The sequence below is a fragment of the Pan troglodytes genome, chromosome 8, assembly GCF_028858775.2.
Source record: "Pan troglodytes isolate AG18354 chromosome 8, NHGRI_mPanTro3-v2.0_pri, whole genome shotgun sequence".
Classification (NCBI taxonomy): domain Eukaryota; kingdom Metazoa; phylum Chordata; class Mammalia; order Primates; family Hominidae; genus Pan; species Pan troglodytes.
Genome location: NC_072406.2, coordinates 24,004,614 through 24,020,910, shown reverse-complemented (window position 1 = coordinate 24,020,910; position 16,297 = coordinate 24,004,614). Strand labels below are relative to the sequence as shown.

Below are 16,297 nucleotides of genomic sequence, written 5' to 3'. Positions count from 1 at the left end.
CTTTATTCTTCAAACTGATCACTGTCCAGAGTGTATCTTATGGGTTTCTCCAATGTGAATTAATACCTGAATGTGGATACTGGATTAGAAACATGTCCGTCACTTACATAGAGAATGAAAAGAAGACTGATCCAAAATACCAATTCCTGCAGTGTTTCCAAGGCCATCTCCACTGTCTGACCCATTGGCTTTACCATTACAGCACTCCCCAGTGTAGCTAACTAGCCCCTTTTTCCATTTACAGCAAAACTTTCTTCTCTGCTTGCCATTTGTGTGTGTGTGTTTGTCTACGTGATTCAGGCTTTGACAAATTCCTGTACAGCATAATCCACCAGCTCACACATGCCTTTTTTTCCTGCATTCCTTTCTCTGTAACAAAGACTCATCAAGGCAAATGTAGAAACATTTGAAGACATATTTGAAGACCTTGATTCTTTAACATAGGTAAGAGCTCTAGTTCACTACAAATTTCCTTAGTATTATACCTAATATACATCACTTAGATAACCTCATGTCTGACTGATTCCCCACGGAATTTCTCAGTATGGGTCGGAACATCTTCAATTCTCCCGACTGTCTCAGAACCCAACACATTATCGTCATCATTTCTATTTTCAGAATATATAAACCTATGTCAATCTGTCGCTAAATCATCTTATTTTAGCCTAGTTTCCACTTTTTCCCTTTTGGTCAATTATCTTTCCAGCCCTTCTTAGGTTCCAATGGTTTCGAAGATCATAATGATTATTCTGTACTTATTCATGGCTGTACGCTCTGGCATGCCTGTGAGCTGTTCTCGTAAAAGGTTTGGCCCACCCAATATTAGATAATGAAGCAGGAGAATGGATGGCCTCAGAATCAGTGAAATTATGATGAGGTTAGAATCTGGGGCTGTATGTCCAAGGATGAAAATTCAGTCTTTTAATAATCTACTAACATAAGATACAAAAAGCAGTACTAATTATGCTAGTGGTGTTTCACGTTTCACCATGGTTGGAATTATTCAAGATAATAAACTTCTTCAAAAGGTATGTCATGATTTTTTAATTAATGCTAGAATTCTGAACACTTCTAAAATACAACTTAACTATGGTTAATTTTAAACTTTCATTAGAAGCAGAGTGTGAAGGAGGCAGCAAGTAAACCTTTCAACCCGAATGCCTGATTATCTGGGGTCTCTGGAGCGAAAGCGAGGAAAGGCAGGTAGGTCACGCTAAGGCAGCTCTGAGGCAATGTGTGTGTGTTTCAGAGTAACTAACAGCGTCACCCTGTTGACAACACCTCTCCTTCTGGCCAGGAAACTGGACTTGTCCCCTCCAAAGGACTGGTTGCCTAATGCCCCACGGTATGGTAGCCCAGAGTGGTACAACTGGGTGACTGATGGTAAGACATCTCTAGTGGGGAGCTATCTCTTTCTTGCTGGCTGCAAATAAAAAGGCAAGTGAGGCTTCTAGACAGGCAGCCTAGACAGGCAGCCTAGACATGCACTCAGTGGCAAATGCAAATTGTGAGATCACCTAGACTTCACTTTTTCAATCAACCTGCAATATGTGCTGGAGGGATTGAAACAGAAGCCTAGAAACCCTGGGTTTTCTTTTCATGTCACATTTCTACCAAAGAAGTCTGTTCTCCTTTCATCCAGCGCCTGTTTTCTTTATTCTTCTGCTACTTTAATTCCAGAAAAGCAAAGCTACTGGGGAAAAGACGACTGGGGACTAGCTGAAGTCTTAATGCCCCAGACAGAAGAGAAGAAAACAAAATGGTTAAAAGCGGCCAGGAGTAATTTCTTTTCTTCTTTGATATTAGCTCGCTCTGTCGGTCTTTTTTGTCTCCCTCCTTCCCCTTCTTCCTCCTTTTCTCTCCAGAGATGTAAGGATCAAAATGTACCCATGATAGGTATTATCTGCCAGGGCAGACGCTGCCCTTTGATAGAAGTCACAGAAATTCAGCACTGTGACCGACGGGCACAGTCTCGGCATCACCAGAGTATGGGGCATTTAAAGGGATTCCTTCTTCCTGTAACTTAAAGGAGGCTTATTTAACCTTTGTCCCTGGCTTTATCTCAATCAGCACAATGGCTAGAGTATCAGTAAAAATATTTTAAAACTGCATTTCATAAAATGAATTGTTATATCTTTTAATATAGCTGTATGATGTAGGCAGTGAAACCACCTTTCACAAGGATGTGACAAGGATCCTCCGGTTGCATGAATCTAAAAATTCTGACTGCATTTTGTTTGTCCCATAGGTCGTCGGTCAGCCAACAATGAAAGGATGTCACAGTAAGTAACACAGAGCCTTCTGTTAACATTAATTCAGGATGAGATGCCCTTCCTGTGGGCCACCGAGGCAGCACCAAAACTGGGGCTGTCCCAGAAAATCTAGGGCAGCGACCCTGCTTTTCAAGAAATGTAGGACAGAAATCCCATTCCCTACTTGCATACGTTAAAATGTAGTGTAGGTTCATCTTCCTGCAGTTTGAATTCTTTCTCAATTCCTGATTTCAAGATAACATTGCTTAAATAAACGGGCTCCCAGGTCCACTTCTATTACTTAAGTGAACTTTCGGACATGTTTTTAGGAAGAAAGGAAAGGCATGAAACATGAAAATGACCCTCCCCACTCCAGTCCTCCATAAAGCGGCCAAAGGCATTCCTTACAAACCTTTAACATTTTAAAGAAGAAACAAATGGTTTGTAAGATGATCAACCTGCTTTAGACCATGCCAGCAGCACTCACACATTTGTTACCTTAGTGAATATATAAAGCAACTTGTGAAGTGGGTATTATTTCTACTGCATGGATAAAGAAAGCAAGGCTCATTCTCTGCATGAGTGGTCATGATAAGTACCAGTACTAAGTCCTCTTCCCCAGGGCCTACCCTCACTCTACCATGGCACAGAAGAAACTTCTGGATTTAGGGCTACCTTCGGCCCAATTCTGAAATAAGTAAAGTTAGTCTTTGGTGTCTTTATGCTTCTGTTCCTGTTTCCTTCTTCCTGTTCATTCCCCAGCAGTCTAGTCTGATTCTCAAGAAACTTTTCCATTGTACTGAACTAGAGAGAGATTGAGACAAACTAAGATTTTACTAACGACTTCCTGAAGGCTGAAGCAAAGCCTTTAAGATGGAAAGAAACAACTCATCATCCTATTCTAAGATCAGTCGGGCCAGCCCCAGTGTAACCCTCACTGCAGCCTGACCAAGACGAGGCTGAAACAGCAAGAGCATCTAACCCACACAAAAGCTGCTCTTGTGAAACTTAAGGTAAAAACTCTTCCCAAAGAAGCCATGAATACAATTTCTGTTCCATCCAGAAAGCTCTGGCTTGCAGTACTGTTGTGATGCAGTTGCACAGCAGTGATGCCATGACCTCCCAACATACTGCAAGAAAAAAGGAAGTTTTTTCCTTTGGTACGCAGTGATAGTCAACAAAAGCCACTTCCCTTTTCTATTTCTCTTTGAGCTGAGAAGTTGCCAAAAGAGACCAGTAAAATGTGATCAACAAGACATTTGGTTAGGACTGAGGTGCTGTTCCTACCTTCTAATCTCAAATGCCAAGTGATTTTAATCTATCACTCGGTTTTCACTTCCATAAAATCAGAATGACAGTACCTAACCATTTAAGTTTAGAAAAATTTAAACAGTGTTCATTACAGAACACGCTTTCTCAGAGTGCTATGATTTGGGATTGTAACTTTGATTAACTAACACATTAAGAGAGCGATGATCCAAAGCACATAATTTATCTACTGATTCTAGGTTCCAAGTATGGTCTCGCTTGAACACAGTTTCCATATCTGCCAACTTCTCCCATTGAACGTCAACTGCCAACCCTTCAACTCCTCCTCCTCCACCTCCTGGACCAGGAGCTGTCTTTCAGCATTGCCGGCTTCCTTACTTCAGACCTCCGAGAGAACTTCCTAGCATATCTGCTACCCTTCCTGGCCTTCTACGATGCCTTCTTGATCATCTCCAACTCCGGGTTCTCTATGACTCTGTATCTTTCCTCACTCAGGGATAAACAGTCCACAACCATCAGGGCCCACTCCAGATGGACATGATCTAAGTGTGACCGGCCTCCCCCTGCTCTTCAACAGTTTTACCACTCTCTCCATTCAATTTCCCAAAGCAGTCATTTCAAACCTTTTCCATTCCTTTTAAGTCTTCAATTCACTGGGACTTCAGAAATTTCCTATTTACTGAGAAGACTGAGGGCAGGCGCTTGTACGAAGTGTCTCCTATTTCTGAAACTTTGTGTTGTTACTCCTTCCTGAATGCCCCTCTGTCTCAAATGAAGTATCTTTCCACTCTTTCACAGACCTGAGGCAGAGTCATCTCTACCTTACACTTTGACAATCTCCTTTGCCGTACAACTTATCATTTGCTGAACAAACAAACTGCATGTCAAAGCTTCCTCTCCCTTCATGCCAGACTACTAGAAAGGCACATCTACACTCAGCACCATGTATACATCCATGCATTTCGTTTCCCCACAACCTCTATCCTTCTTCTGAAATACTCTTGGGTCCTCCCAGTCACCAAATCCCATGGTTTTTCTTGGCCTGCATCCTTCTTGACTCTTCTGTGACACTGCAGACTCAACTCAATCAAAACTGAACTTAATGCTCTTCTCCTCCATTCCCACCACGGCTGACTGTGCTCACAATCCTCCCAGTTAAGCCAAAGCCTGCTGGTCTTCACTGAGCCCAATTTAGTTATCAAGTCCTCTTCCTTCCACTGTCCGTCTGTCCCTCAGCCTCCCCTTCCATTCCCATGACAGACGACATCCTGACCTCAACCCACGTCAACACACTGCACCAGCCTCTGAGCCTCTTGTTGCTAAAATATTCCTAGAGTCTCGATAGTCTAACAAAGGAATTTTAAATCCTTCAGCCTGGGAAGGAAGGCTTGCTAAGAGCTGCTCTAGCCTATAGCTCTAGGCTTTGTGGCCTTCCCTTCCTCTACTTCATGTCACGTATTTCCCATTTCCTCTGAACTGTGGGAGAATTCACAGTTCCCAGAAATTGCCCTGCACTTCCGCACCTGCATGCCTGAAGCAAGCCAGTCCATCCATTTGTAATGTTCATCATCATTATTTACTGAAATCCTAAGACTGTTTTCAAGATTTGGTAAAGATGCCATCTTTTTCATCTCCCATAATCTGCGACTTATTCATTTCCTCACTCAACTTCCATGGTTCCAAGTAAGCCCATCTCTTTCTTACTCATTTACTCTTAGCTCATGTTCTTTTGTATGAGAGTTACCTGTGGACCTGCCTTCTTGTCCCTATTAGATTTTACGTTCTTGGAGACATTGATGGAGATAATAACAACAACTATGATCATCATGACTGCCATAACCAGCTCCTACTGTATCCTAGCTCTGTGGAGAGCACATCACCTCATCACACAGCAACACTACAAGGACTGCCCCCACTGTAAGATGTGATTAAGTAACATGCCCAAGGCCCGTAGCAAAGAAGCAGTAGAGCCAGAAATTAAATTTAGGGTTCTCCAATTTCAGAAGCCATGTTCTTAACTCTCTGTGGTATTGCTCACCATCTACAGACCAAACAGATGAACCCTGAATAAAACACGCTTTTCCAAAGTCCTCATGTGGGAGAGAGTTTACTGAGCCAGAGTCCCCAGAGTTACTCAGCCTGCTTGGTCAATACATGCCCCTACAGTGAGAATATAGGTATCTCAGGCTCGAACCCTGAAAGGATGATTTCACAAGTATGAAATCTTTGACCAAGTCTTTGTGTCTCACGACTAAACAGAAGATGAAATGGAAAGTGAGGGGGAAAATCTAATTCACCAGGATTATTAGGTAACAGCCTGACTGCCTGGGACCATCAACATGGGTAAGGCAATGAATCAAGGCCTCTCCAAAAGCCTCACTCACATAACCCAAACCACCTCCAGTAATTCTAGTTTCTGAGGCTCTGATATCAGCCCTGTGAAAACATGATAATTGTACTCTGCTGACAAAGTCTGAATCAAAGTAAATGTGAGGTCTTATTTTACATGTAAACAGGCAAAATAATAATGGCATGCATAGGTATCAACATGAATAAAGTGGGGGCTGTTGCTCTCTCTAGGTAAGCGGCTAAGGGCTGTAATCCTCTGAGAGCAATGTCATTATACAGCTCAAATCCCATCACAACAAATACCTTCACAACAGAGATGTCTGTATAACAAAAGCTCTTTCAAGCTTTGGCTGACAGCCCACATACTTTAAGCAATATTTGATGTGAGACTTGGAGTTCACAGTAATGGGAATTGACCTGTATTTCCAAAGGTAAGATTTGAATGATTTCATCTCTAACTCCTACCCCATGATATCATGGGGTGGGAATGATGTACAATCTAAACACCTGAGTATAAAAACTAAACACAAAGACAGAAATGAAATCAACTCATTCTTCAAGAATGAAATTTCTTCCTTTCACTTGGGGAACACTTAAGTAAAGGAGACTGCCCCTGACCCAGGCCCTGAAACACAGCACACCAGGGCTACTCAGCAATCTCATCTCATGGAGACGCAAAATGGTGTAGTCCATGAAGACAGATGGACCATGTCCAAATCTTCACTCTGTCACTTAACAGCTGGGCAAACGGGGCTATGTTTCTTAACTTCTTATGAGCCTCAGTTTCCTCATCTGTAAAATGTGACTACCACCACCTACCTTCTGGATTTTGGTAAGGACAAAATGAGGACACATGTAAAGCTCCTGACACAGGGTCTGAGATACAAAGCACGTGCTCAAAAAAACTTCCCTCATCAGGCCTCCCTTCTTCTGCAGCCCATGGGCTTCTGCAAACTATTTTCGCCAAATTAGTAATCAGGCACAGTGAACAGAAGTTAACAAAATGTATAGTATCAAATATAGGCTGGTAAAAAATGCTGCTCATAGGAACATCTGGGCAAGAGAGAGACAATGGGAGAATAACTAGGCCACACATAGGTACTTACCTGACTGGGAAAAAGGACTTTTTGGCCAAGGTAAGATACATGTATTTCATGGCTGAAAGTCCCGGAACCAGGCATCATAACAGTAAGTGAGCTCTGACCATTATGTCAAAGGTAATTTTTAAAAATGCTGATAAACCAAAATTTGGAGTCGCATTTTCCTTGTCAAGGATGAATTGTGGTTATTTCTCTAAAGCATAGTTTACTGCCTCTGGTCTAGTTTTCCCTAGGTGACAGTCTGGCTGGTGAGAGAGCCCTTATTTGGTGATTTTTAAATTTATTAATTTTTTTAGCTCTAGCCTATTGTCTTTCCTCAATAGCATACCATGGAAGTATTAAAACAAACTCTAGTCTTCTCCATTTGGAAAACATGTAGGTAACCAGTATCAGAATATGTCCAATAAAGGTATTTAATATTGCTCTCATTTGTGAAGTTTAAAAATCTACAGATTCTCAGTTATCTGATCTTTCTACGTTTCAAATAATGAGGCAATCAAGTTTGTGGTGACGACATTCTATGTGTTTTTTGAAACAACCTTGCTACTATGTTTGGAAAACTAGAGTGTTATGAACACACTCCGAAGACATGCATGTCCACCTTTCTAAAACGAGTACTGGCCAGGGGCTCTTCAGTTCCTTAAGAGGCTTCCAAAGCCCTGCCAGACCCTGGCAACAACAGGGAACAAGAGGAACAGCCCAAAATTTCTCAGAGTCACAGAATGTCAGTCTTAAAGATTTCCTAGTTCTATCATTTCACCTTGCCAGTAAGGAAAAGGGTTAGAGAAAAGTATGTGCCAATATGTTCGTGTGCCCAACCGAAGTGTATACACAAGCCAAGTGATGCTTTCAGAGGTCTTAGGAGAAGCAATATAGAAATAAAATAACACGCCAGACAGAAACACCAAGGCACAGAGCAAAAGAAACTGTGAGGCCCGCAGAACAACAGAGGACTCCTCAGTAGAGAGACTGAGAGATCAACAACAGAGAAAGAAGAAAAAATTACTAAAGCAAAAACGTTAAAACAGCAACAGAGACCAAGTGGTAGCAGCAGAGTAGATATTTTAAATTCAGTCTGCAAAGAGCTTACAAAGTAAGACTCCAGGGCATAGAAGCATCACACTCCTTACAATGGTTTCTGGGTCTCTATTTCATTAATGGCACCCACTGCCCCCCATCACCGTCATCTTAAAATGGAGGCAGTAACAACTACCAGATCCTATACCTTCATCTCCACACTGATAAGGGCGTAACCCTCAAGCATTTGTGAAGGTGTCCTAACTATGACAGGCCACTAGGGTGCTGCTCCCAGCTCCAAAAGGCAGATTCACCTCACGGTCCCCACCTGACCCCCAGGAATGGGTGTCCCTTCTTCAGGGGAGCCTTTTCTCCCTCGCATCAGTGGCATCACGTCAACTGTTTATAAGGTACTTAGAGGTCCCCACAGGCTATGGAAAAGTGAAATGCAATTGTAATTACATGGGCAAACCTAGGAACGTAGGGGTGGGAAGAGTTAGGTCCTGAAATACAAGGCTGAGAAACGCGATTCCTCGGAGAAGCAACCACCCCGCCCAAGCACAGGCTGGGCTGCCTAGAAAGTGACCTCCCGGGAGCGATCACGCGCCTGGACCGAGCCTCTGCGCTCCCGCCCTGCCTCGGTCCCTCTCTCCCGCCTCCAACCTGTCCCGGCGGGCAGGCGGGCGGGGGTGCGGGGAGGAGTCGGGAGCAGCCCCTGGAGCACAGGGGCCGCCAGCACCGGCTGCTTCCAGCCCTCCTGCCTACCCGCCCTTCCTCCCGCAGGCTGGGGGCTCGGACAGCCCCAGCGCCCCGCGACGCCCACCTGGACGCCTGGCGACCCCCGCCCCGCGCTCTGTACCTTTACTCTGCGGAGGGTTCTGACTCCGGTCCCGGAGGACGTTGATCTGGTAGACGGCTCCGTAAGGCTCAAAAAGTTCTTTCAGCTCCTTTTCCGACCATGACCGGGGGATCTGTCCAACAAACATCTTAATGGCATCTGGGTCTGGTTGGTCGGAGTGATCCAAAGCTCCGTTCATCTTGTTGGCTGTGCCGTTACTGTCAAAAACGGAACCGGGAGCCAGAGTTAGGGCGGCACGATGAGGGACAGGAAGAAAAAATAGAGGGGGTGGGGGAGCGGGGAGGCGGAAGGAGGAGGAAGAAGAGCAGTGGCAAAGTGCCTAATGAGTCGTAGAAATTTGATGAACTAAAACAAAGCGGAGGCACCATGAGTTGCTCCTCGGCGGCGGCGAGGCTCTCACTGCGTGCTGCTGTCGAGCAGAGCCGGGGGAGCACGGGGCAGCGCCCTGCCGCCTGTCACCCAGGGCGTGGACATCTTGGAGGCTCGGGAGGCAGCTGCAAGTTAACTGCAGGTCTAGCTCTGCAAGGCTGCCATCAACGCATCAGCGCCTTATCAGCCCTACCCTGGCTGTGGCTGGGAAAGAAAGGCAGAGCTAGATGTCTGCTGGATTTCTCTCCCTCTCCCTGCCCCGCCCCCCGCCCCACCGCCCTTTTTGGGAGGTTTTTTGGAAGAGAGGAGAGAGGTGGTAATAATAAAGTCACATGGAAAGAAAATGAAACACTTGGCAGTCCGTCAGATGACTAATGCAAGATGCGGGTGATGAATTTGCAGAGTGCGCGAGGCATCCATGTGTGCATCAAATTAGTACGTTGTTGCTACTCAGAATGGAAAGCGGTCCAGCTATGCAGCTCTGCGCAGCTGATTGGCTGCCCACGCTGGAGAAAAAGGCCGGAGCTGGGAGGGGGCTCCCCTTTAAAAAGCACATTGTTTATGGGACCCAGGCACAAAGGGTTTAATTCAGAGAGGCAAAGGAGATCTCAGAATTGCCTGCTTTGTGCTGGGTTAAAAAAAAAAAAAGCAGCCCCAGAAAGTTGAGTTCCCACTAAAAGACACTGAATATTTCAAATCTCTCACACTCCATAAATTGTTCTCTGTATATCTGACTTCCAGATGTTGCACTTGAGTTCTAAACAATCACACGTTTGGGAGAGAAAAAAAGAAAGTCTGCCTTTTCTTCTCCCAGCTTCAGTAAATATTTGGGGCTGACAGAGAGCACAACCATAAGCTTTTGCATATCAGTCCTCCTCAACGCTGTTTCCAAAATCCCCATTTGGAAGAGAATGCTGTGTACAGCCTGCACTTCTAGTCACCATCAAGTAATACGATGATGAAGACATGTCTTTTTCATTTGCCCCCACCCTCCTTTGAGCAGGAATAAACAGTAAAGCAAAACCATGTACCCTTTTTGTGCCCCCTACCCCCGCTCCAAATATACCCTGAACCCAGCTACTCTGCCAAGTGACAAGGCTGAATGCCTCTCGGCAGCTCATTTGCAGCACTGCGCGCTTGCTCCAGCTTCTCAGCCTGTGAAAATAGAAGGCGCCGAAACAAAGCAGGCAGAAGCTGCCCCTACAGAGCCTCCTCCATGAGTAGACCCACCCCAAAAAGCAGAGAGGTCAGAAAGGGGACATGCTAACTAATACTAAACTGCAAGGGCCAGATGTGATCTCACTGTAGCTTCCTGGTACTACCAAGAAGGTAGACAAAGATCTTACAGAGAGCTACTTACTTGGTTAAAATGAAACATCAGACAAATACACCATCAGAGCACTTTAAATCTGCTGTGGGTCTAGGATGGTCCTAAGCCCCTAAAAACAAGATACTCATGGTTAAAAAGCCAAAACCCTACGGGGTAAGGAAAAATCCTGAATGAGATTCAACCTAGAGAGGAAAGTGATGTCAAATACTCTTCGCTAGGTCCTGGCTTCAATTTCTACTTCTTCGTATCCCCCTATTTTACCACTTTATTTTTTATCCTTGAAATAAGCAATCAGACTGTCTAACTTGAAGCACTTTCAGAGCTTGCTCTAATCAACCTTATTGTTATAAAAAATGTTCTGCTGAATAAAATACTGAGTACAAAATCTTCTCTCAACAATTTTGGTGTAATGTAATCCTTGTTTATATTAGAGCCAGATTGTTTATCTTGTTCTTATGCACCTATCCTTTTTAAGTCGCTCTTTGAGAATTCAATCAACACTTGAACCCTGTGGGTCTGTGGCTGTAGCGGGGTGGAGGCAGTGGAGCCCCTTGCAGTACAGCATGTCATGTTCACACCCTATCGGGGGTTGAGAGTGTGGCAAGACTTATTTCTGGGACAGGAAAGACTTGTGGTTACTGCTGTTGACAACCAGCTAGATTGAAAAGAGGAAGGTATTGCCACAGGTCTCGGCTAACAGAAAACAGAAGTTCAAAAAATGGGGCTGCCGCACCTCATCTGCGGAGCACATAATGTAACACAATGGAGAAGGGAGTGGCATTGTACGAGTTCTAGTGTCCGAACTCAGAATTCTAGAGCAAGCAGTCTTCAATGCTTCTGCAAATCAGAGGCCATTTACTCTTTTTCGAAAAATATAAACTCACCAAGATGCATCAAGTAAGGGAAGTAGAGGAGCCGGCCAATGCCTCATGCCTCTGGCCTGTATGTGGCTGGTGTACATTAGTATTTCATCCCATGAGCCACGCTTCACCGCTGCCTGGAGACCTCTCATCTAGAGGCAGTGTGGTACAGGGGCTCTGAGTTCTGGCAGCACCTCTTCCTAAATGTGCTACTCTGGGCTTCAGACTCTTATCTGTAAAATGGGTATAGCGGACTCCATCTCTTAGACTCATGTGCTTATTAATACAAGACATGGCACAAAATAAGGGCTCTCTCAGTGTCGGCTATTCCTACTGTTAATTCCTTCTTTGCATCTGTGAAGCATCTGAAATGAGTGACCATCAAAAATCTACTTTTCAATTCAAAATTTTCATAGTATAGACTCAACCACAATTCCTATCCTAAATAATAATATGTGTATTTTGGTCATCACTTATATAGCAAATATTGTGATAGGTACTTTACACTTTTTTCACCCCCCCCCCCCACCCCAGTTTAGGCTACTTTGAAACCTACATTTACTCAGTCACATAGTGTGTCTCCATCTCCACAGATGCCCTTCTTCTCTATTCCTACAGAGCCACCCATGAGCACCTCTCATTTCTATCTACATCCTTGCCAAACTACCTGCCCTTTTGGAAGTAACTTTTCCAAAGATTTGCATCAAGTTCTAAGGGCAGGACAATCCCTTCCTTAAGTAAATCCAATGATGTCCACTTGCTGTACAAGTTGAAATATCACCACCCCCCACCTTCCTGATCAAAAGCAAAATAGGTGGTCCTGTCCCACCAACCTCTCTCCTGGCGCTGCCGAAATGGGTGGTCCTGTCCCACTGACCACTCTCCTGGCGCTGCCAAAATAGGTGGTCCTGTCCCATCAACCATTCTCCTGGCACTGCCGAAATGGGTGGTCCTGTCCCATCGACCACTCTCCTGGCGCTGCCTAAATAGGTGGTCCGGTCCCAAAAACCTCTCTCCTGGCACTGCTGAAATGGGTGGTATGGGTGGTCCTGTCCCATCGACCACTCTCCTGGCACTGCCGAATCACATGCCCTGAATCCCCACAGTACTGCCGCAGCTTGGTTTACTCCCTTCTCATCCACCCAAATGAATCCTGCTCTGGACTCCCAACTCTCTCCCTGGCTGATGCTCATTTTTAGTGGAGACTCACTGAATTCTTTCATCCTCATGGGGCTGTAGCAGTGACACTTCTAAGCAAGCCAGAAATTATGTGTTCAACAGTTAAACCTTTGGAGGTACCTGCTAGAAACTAAGGACAGCCAATGTGCTCTTCAAAGAGAAGTAATTACAGGAATAGACACCCCAAATCTCATCAAGACCCCTGAGAAGATCTCATATTTACAACAACCTCATCTAGGGCTTAGAAAATCAGACTAGCTTGCTTCTCTTCACTCCCTAGCCATTCTCAACACCCAGTACAGTGCCTCTTACAGTCCAAGAATTTACATCCAAATTCAAATAATATTTATTGAGGAGCTACTCTTTGCCAGAAACCTTTGCCAAGTACTCGATATACAATACCCTTTAACAGCTCCCGCTGGAATCATTATCTGTTTTGGAGATGAACCCAATGAGAGTCAGAGATACATTGACTTTTCCAATGTCACACAAAAGATGCCTAGAGAATGTGAATGCAGTGAGAGGTGAAGGTCAACTGCCTCTGCTTCACGTTCCATGAGTTGGGTTTCTCCAGGTGGACATTTCCCAACTCGGTGACCACTCGCAGGCCCCAGACACATGCGCACACATCTCTGCTGGCACCTTGCCTGCAAACTGCAATGAGATCCTGAGTGTCAATTCTGCTAGTACCCTTGGCAAGGAGCCAGCTAGAAGGCTCCTCTAAGACAGATGCCATATGGAATAAGACCGCAAGTCTGCAAGCACTACGCCAGTGGGCAATAGTATTCTCAGTGTCAGAGACAAGATGAAAATGAAATCATGTTCGGAAAAACGATGAGTGCTTACTTTTTAGTTTTAACCCAGGCACTGACCTACTTCCCTATTTTAGAGGAAAAATAACTAGATCAACAGAGTATATGCAAAATCTTCTGAGGTCCCTCTAATCGTAAACTATTATAATAATTGATTCAACATATTATTATCTTTACTAGTTTTAGGACAACAAGCTTTTATAAGGCCCAGTGATTTGCAGGCTTCCTTTGGGAGAATGCAAACAAAAGAATGGAAATTTCTATTCTTTTATCTTGTTCTGTGGGCAACTTTCTGTGTTGTATTTCCTTCATTTATATAAAAAGAAGAACAAACTTACAAAATGGCTATAAGAATTGCCAAATGGCTATAAATTATTATACAAATGCTAAAAGACATAAAATGTCATCTTCAGAATGCAAACTAAATAAAAAAGCACACACAAAAAAGCCTTGTCTTAGAAAAATTGTGCGTAAAGATAGAAAATCTGCCTGGTAGTTATTAATAATCTTATTACTCCAATACTCTTTTTTTTTTTTTTGATCCTTGGGATAATCCACGTCAGTGCTACCCAACCCGGTGCCATGATGGAAATGTTCTGTATTTGCACAGTCCAATATGGTGGCCACTAGATACATGTGGCTAATGCAACTAAGGAATTGAATTTTTATTTAACTTCAGTTTACCTAAATAGCTATAGATGCAAATATACTTGTCCTTTGCTTGTTTTTTACTGATTAGAGTTGAGATTTATCTAAACATCATTGCATGGGAGGTTTGTTTTGGAAACACAAGAATATGGGGCCAGGAAAGCCCCATCAGTGCTTGAGGCCCTCAACAGCAGGTCAGGGAACAGTGGGCCAGCAGGCCTGAGTTCTTATCCTGGCTCAGCAACCACTTAACTCTAGGATCTGAGGCTAATGATGTGACCACTCTGCGCCTCAGTTTCCTCACTTGTAAAACAAAGCAAGAGGATAGTTCCCATCTGGCTCTTAATTTCTATAATCCTATGGCTATGGTCTGGACCCAGAGATTCATGGAAAAGCTAATTTAGATAATATAACCAGCTGCCTGAAATCTTGTTGTGATTCCTTGCCTGTGTCCAATTCAGTCCCTCTGGCTCACAGGTGACACAGGCTGCAGGCTGGAGAGCTGACAAGGTGTCACTGGCACTATGGAGAGTAGCCTGGAGGCTCCGACAGGCTGCTGAGTGGCCGGTTAATTGGGGTGCTGCGAGAGCCCCATCTCTCGCCAGGTATGCCAATGCTCTTCTTAATGTCCTAACTTCAGTCCCATCATTTCTGTAGCTAACAAGCCACTCTTTCAAAGGGCTCAGGAATCATTTTTAAATATCACTTGTACTTAAGTAATAGCACACGAAGAAACAGGCTTTGTTTGGTTATTACAGGAAACTGTCCAAGACTCAGCTGCTTAAGGCAAAAGCAGAAAGAACCTGGCGATGGGCCTGGTGCCTCCGGCGGGTAACAGGACAGACATGAAATTCATTAATATTAACAATCTCTACATTGTTCATTTTGGTGTTGCCATTATTTAAGAAGAGAAATCTCTTCCCAACAGACTGGCAGTGGGGCAACTAAGGTCTCAGCATCAGCTCCTTCCCACACTGCATGCTGGAGAACACATCAGAAACTCAGGCCCCACCCTCAGGAGGCGCCCTGTCCATGCTCAACTTAGTGCATCCTTTCGATTTAGGAAGAGGAGTCAGTGGTCATCCAACCCAGAGCTCTGGGAATTGCAACTCCCTTTTAAAATGCACTGCTTCACGGTCATCATGAAAAACGCGTCTGTCTTCCATGACTGCCTTTCGGCAGGGCAGAGTTTGCCACCTTTCTGACACAGCTATGTCTTAACTGTAGTGGCATCCAGGGTTGCTGAAAACTTTGGGTAAATTTAACAAAATGTTTTGGTTATCAGTTACGCCACCAAAAAGATGTGAAAATAATGACACTCCCCTATTTAGGTGGAAGGTATTGTTACCATTTATCATGTGTACTAAACCTTTTGAGTCACTGCCACATAAATTATGGAATGAGGCCCCAAACCATCTCTGAGATGGCCACACATCAGCTAGTGAATCCACATGGAAAATTAACCAGAGCAAATACCCTAAACATTACAAAGTCAAAGCCCTTCTCTAAATGGTCAAATTGTCATTAAATAGCTTGAGCTCCTCTGAAGAAAAGGTTCAGGTTTCCTCTATGTACATACACACGTATTACCTTATGATCAATCCTGCACTTTGACAAAATTAAAAAAATAGTTTCTTAAGAATGTACAGGACATCATTGTTATTCACAGACAACTAAGAAATAACACATTTGTGTTCTTGGGGACATTCTGCTGGATTACCAAAGGTATTGCTGAACTGTGTTCGGTTGGGGGTCTCAAATGCTTGCCAGGGTAAAATGCATCCAAAATTCGTAGAGAACTATTCCTGCAGAAAAGGTCACAGAACACAGGCATTTGGAAAAGGGAAACCTTATTACCTTATCTCAATGTGACTGCTAGTAAAAGGCACAAAGCTGGAGAATCCCCACAAAGAAGTAAATTTGGAGACATCTAGGGGGTACCTGATGGCTGAACAGACAATAACCCTCCCTGGGAAGGGAGCAAGGCAGCAGCTTAAGACAGCCCTCACCCAGGCAACTCATTTCCTTCTGTGATTTATCAGAAATAGTTCAGTGGACTTCAGGGCCAAGCAGGAGGCGTTTGCACAGGGAGAGGTAGGTGTTTTAGATGAACTTTTAGAAACGGCAACAGGGAAACAATCACCACAAGGAAGATTTATTGAGGGCTTCCCATTCCCAAAGCGCTTTAGGGGCGCACACCAATGAATCCTCTCTCCTGCGGCTGAGCTCAGTGTGACTGCCCCTAACTTTACA

The 16,297-nt window shown here is 44.2% G+C and overlaps 1 protein-coding gene across 50 annotated transcripts in view; it reads right to left on the bottom strand.

The window, feature by feature from the left end:
- CELF2 (CUGBP Elav-like family member 2) overlaps positions 1-16,297 on the bottom strand; it is an 866,707-nt gene that overhangs the window by 161,697 nt on the left and 688,713 nt on the right. For 35 of the 50 annotated variants that reach the window (XR_010146797.1, XM_009457934.5, XM_054660697.2 and 32 more), the window contains one exon: positions 8,847-9,043. Coding sequence is in view for 30 of the 50 variants with exons in the window: in XM_054660697.2 (XP_054516672.1) it covers positions 8,847-9,043 (197 nt within the window). In the remaining 20 variants the exon portion in view is untranslated. Of the gene's footprint in view, positions 1-8,846; positions 9,044-9,211; positions 10,196-16,297 lie in introns of those variants that run through there. The other 15 variants (XR_010146798.1, XR_010146800.1, XM_063781362.1 and 12 more) reach the window with 12 other exon arrangements.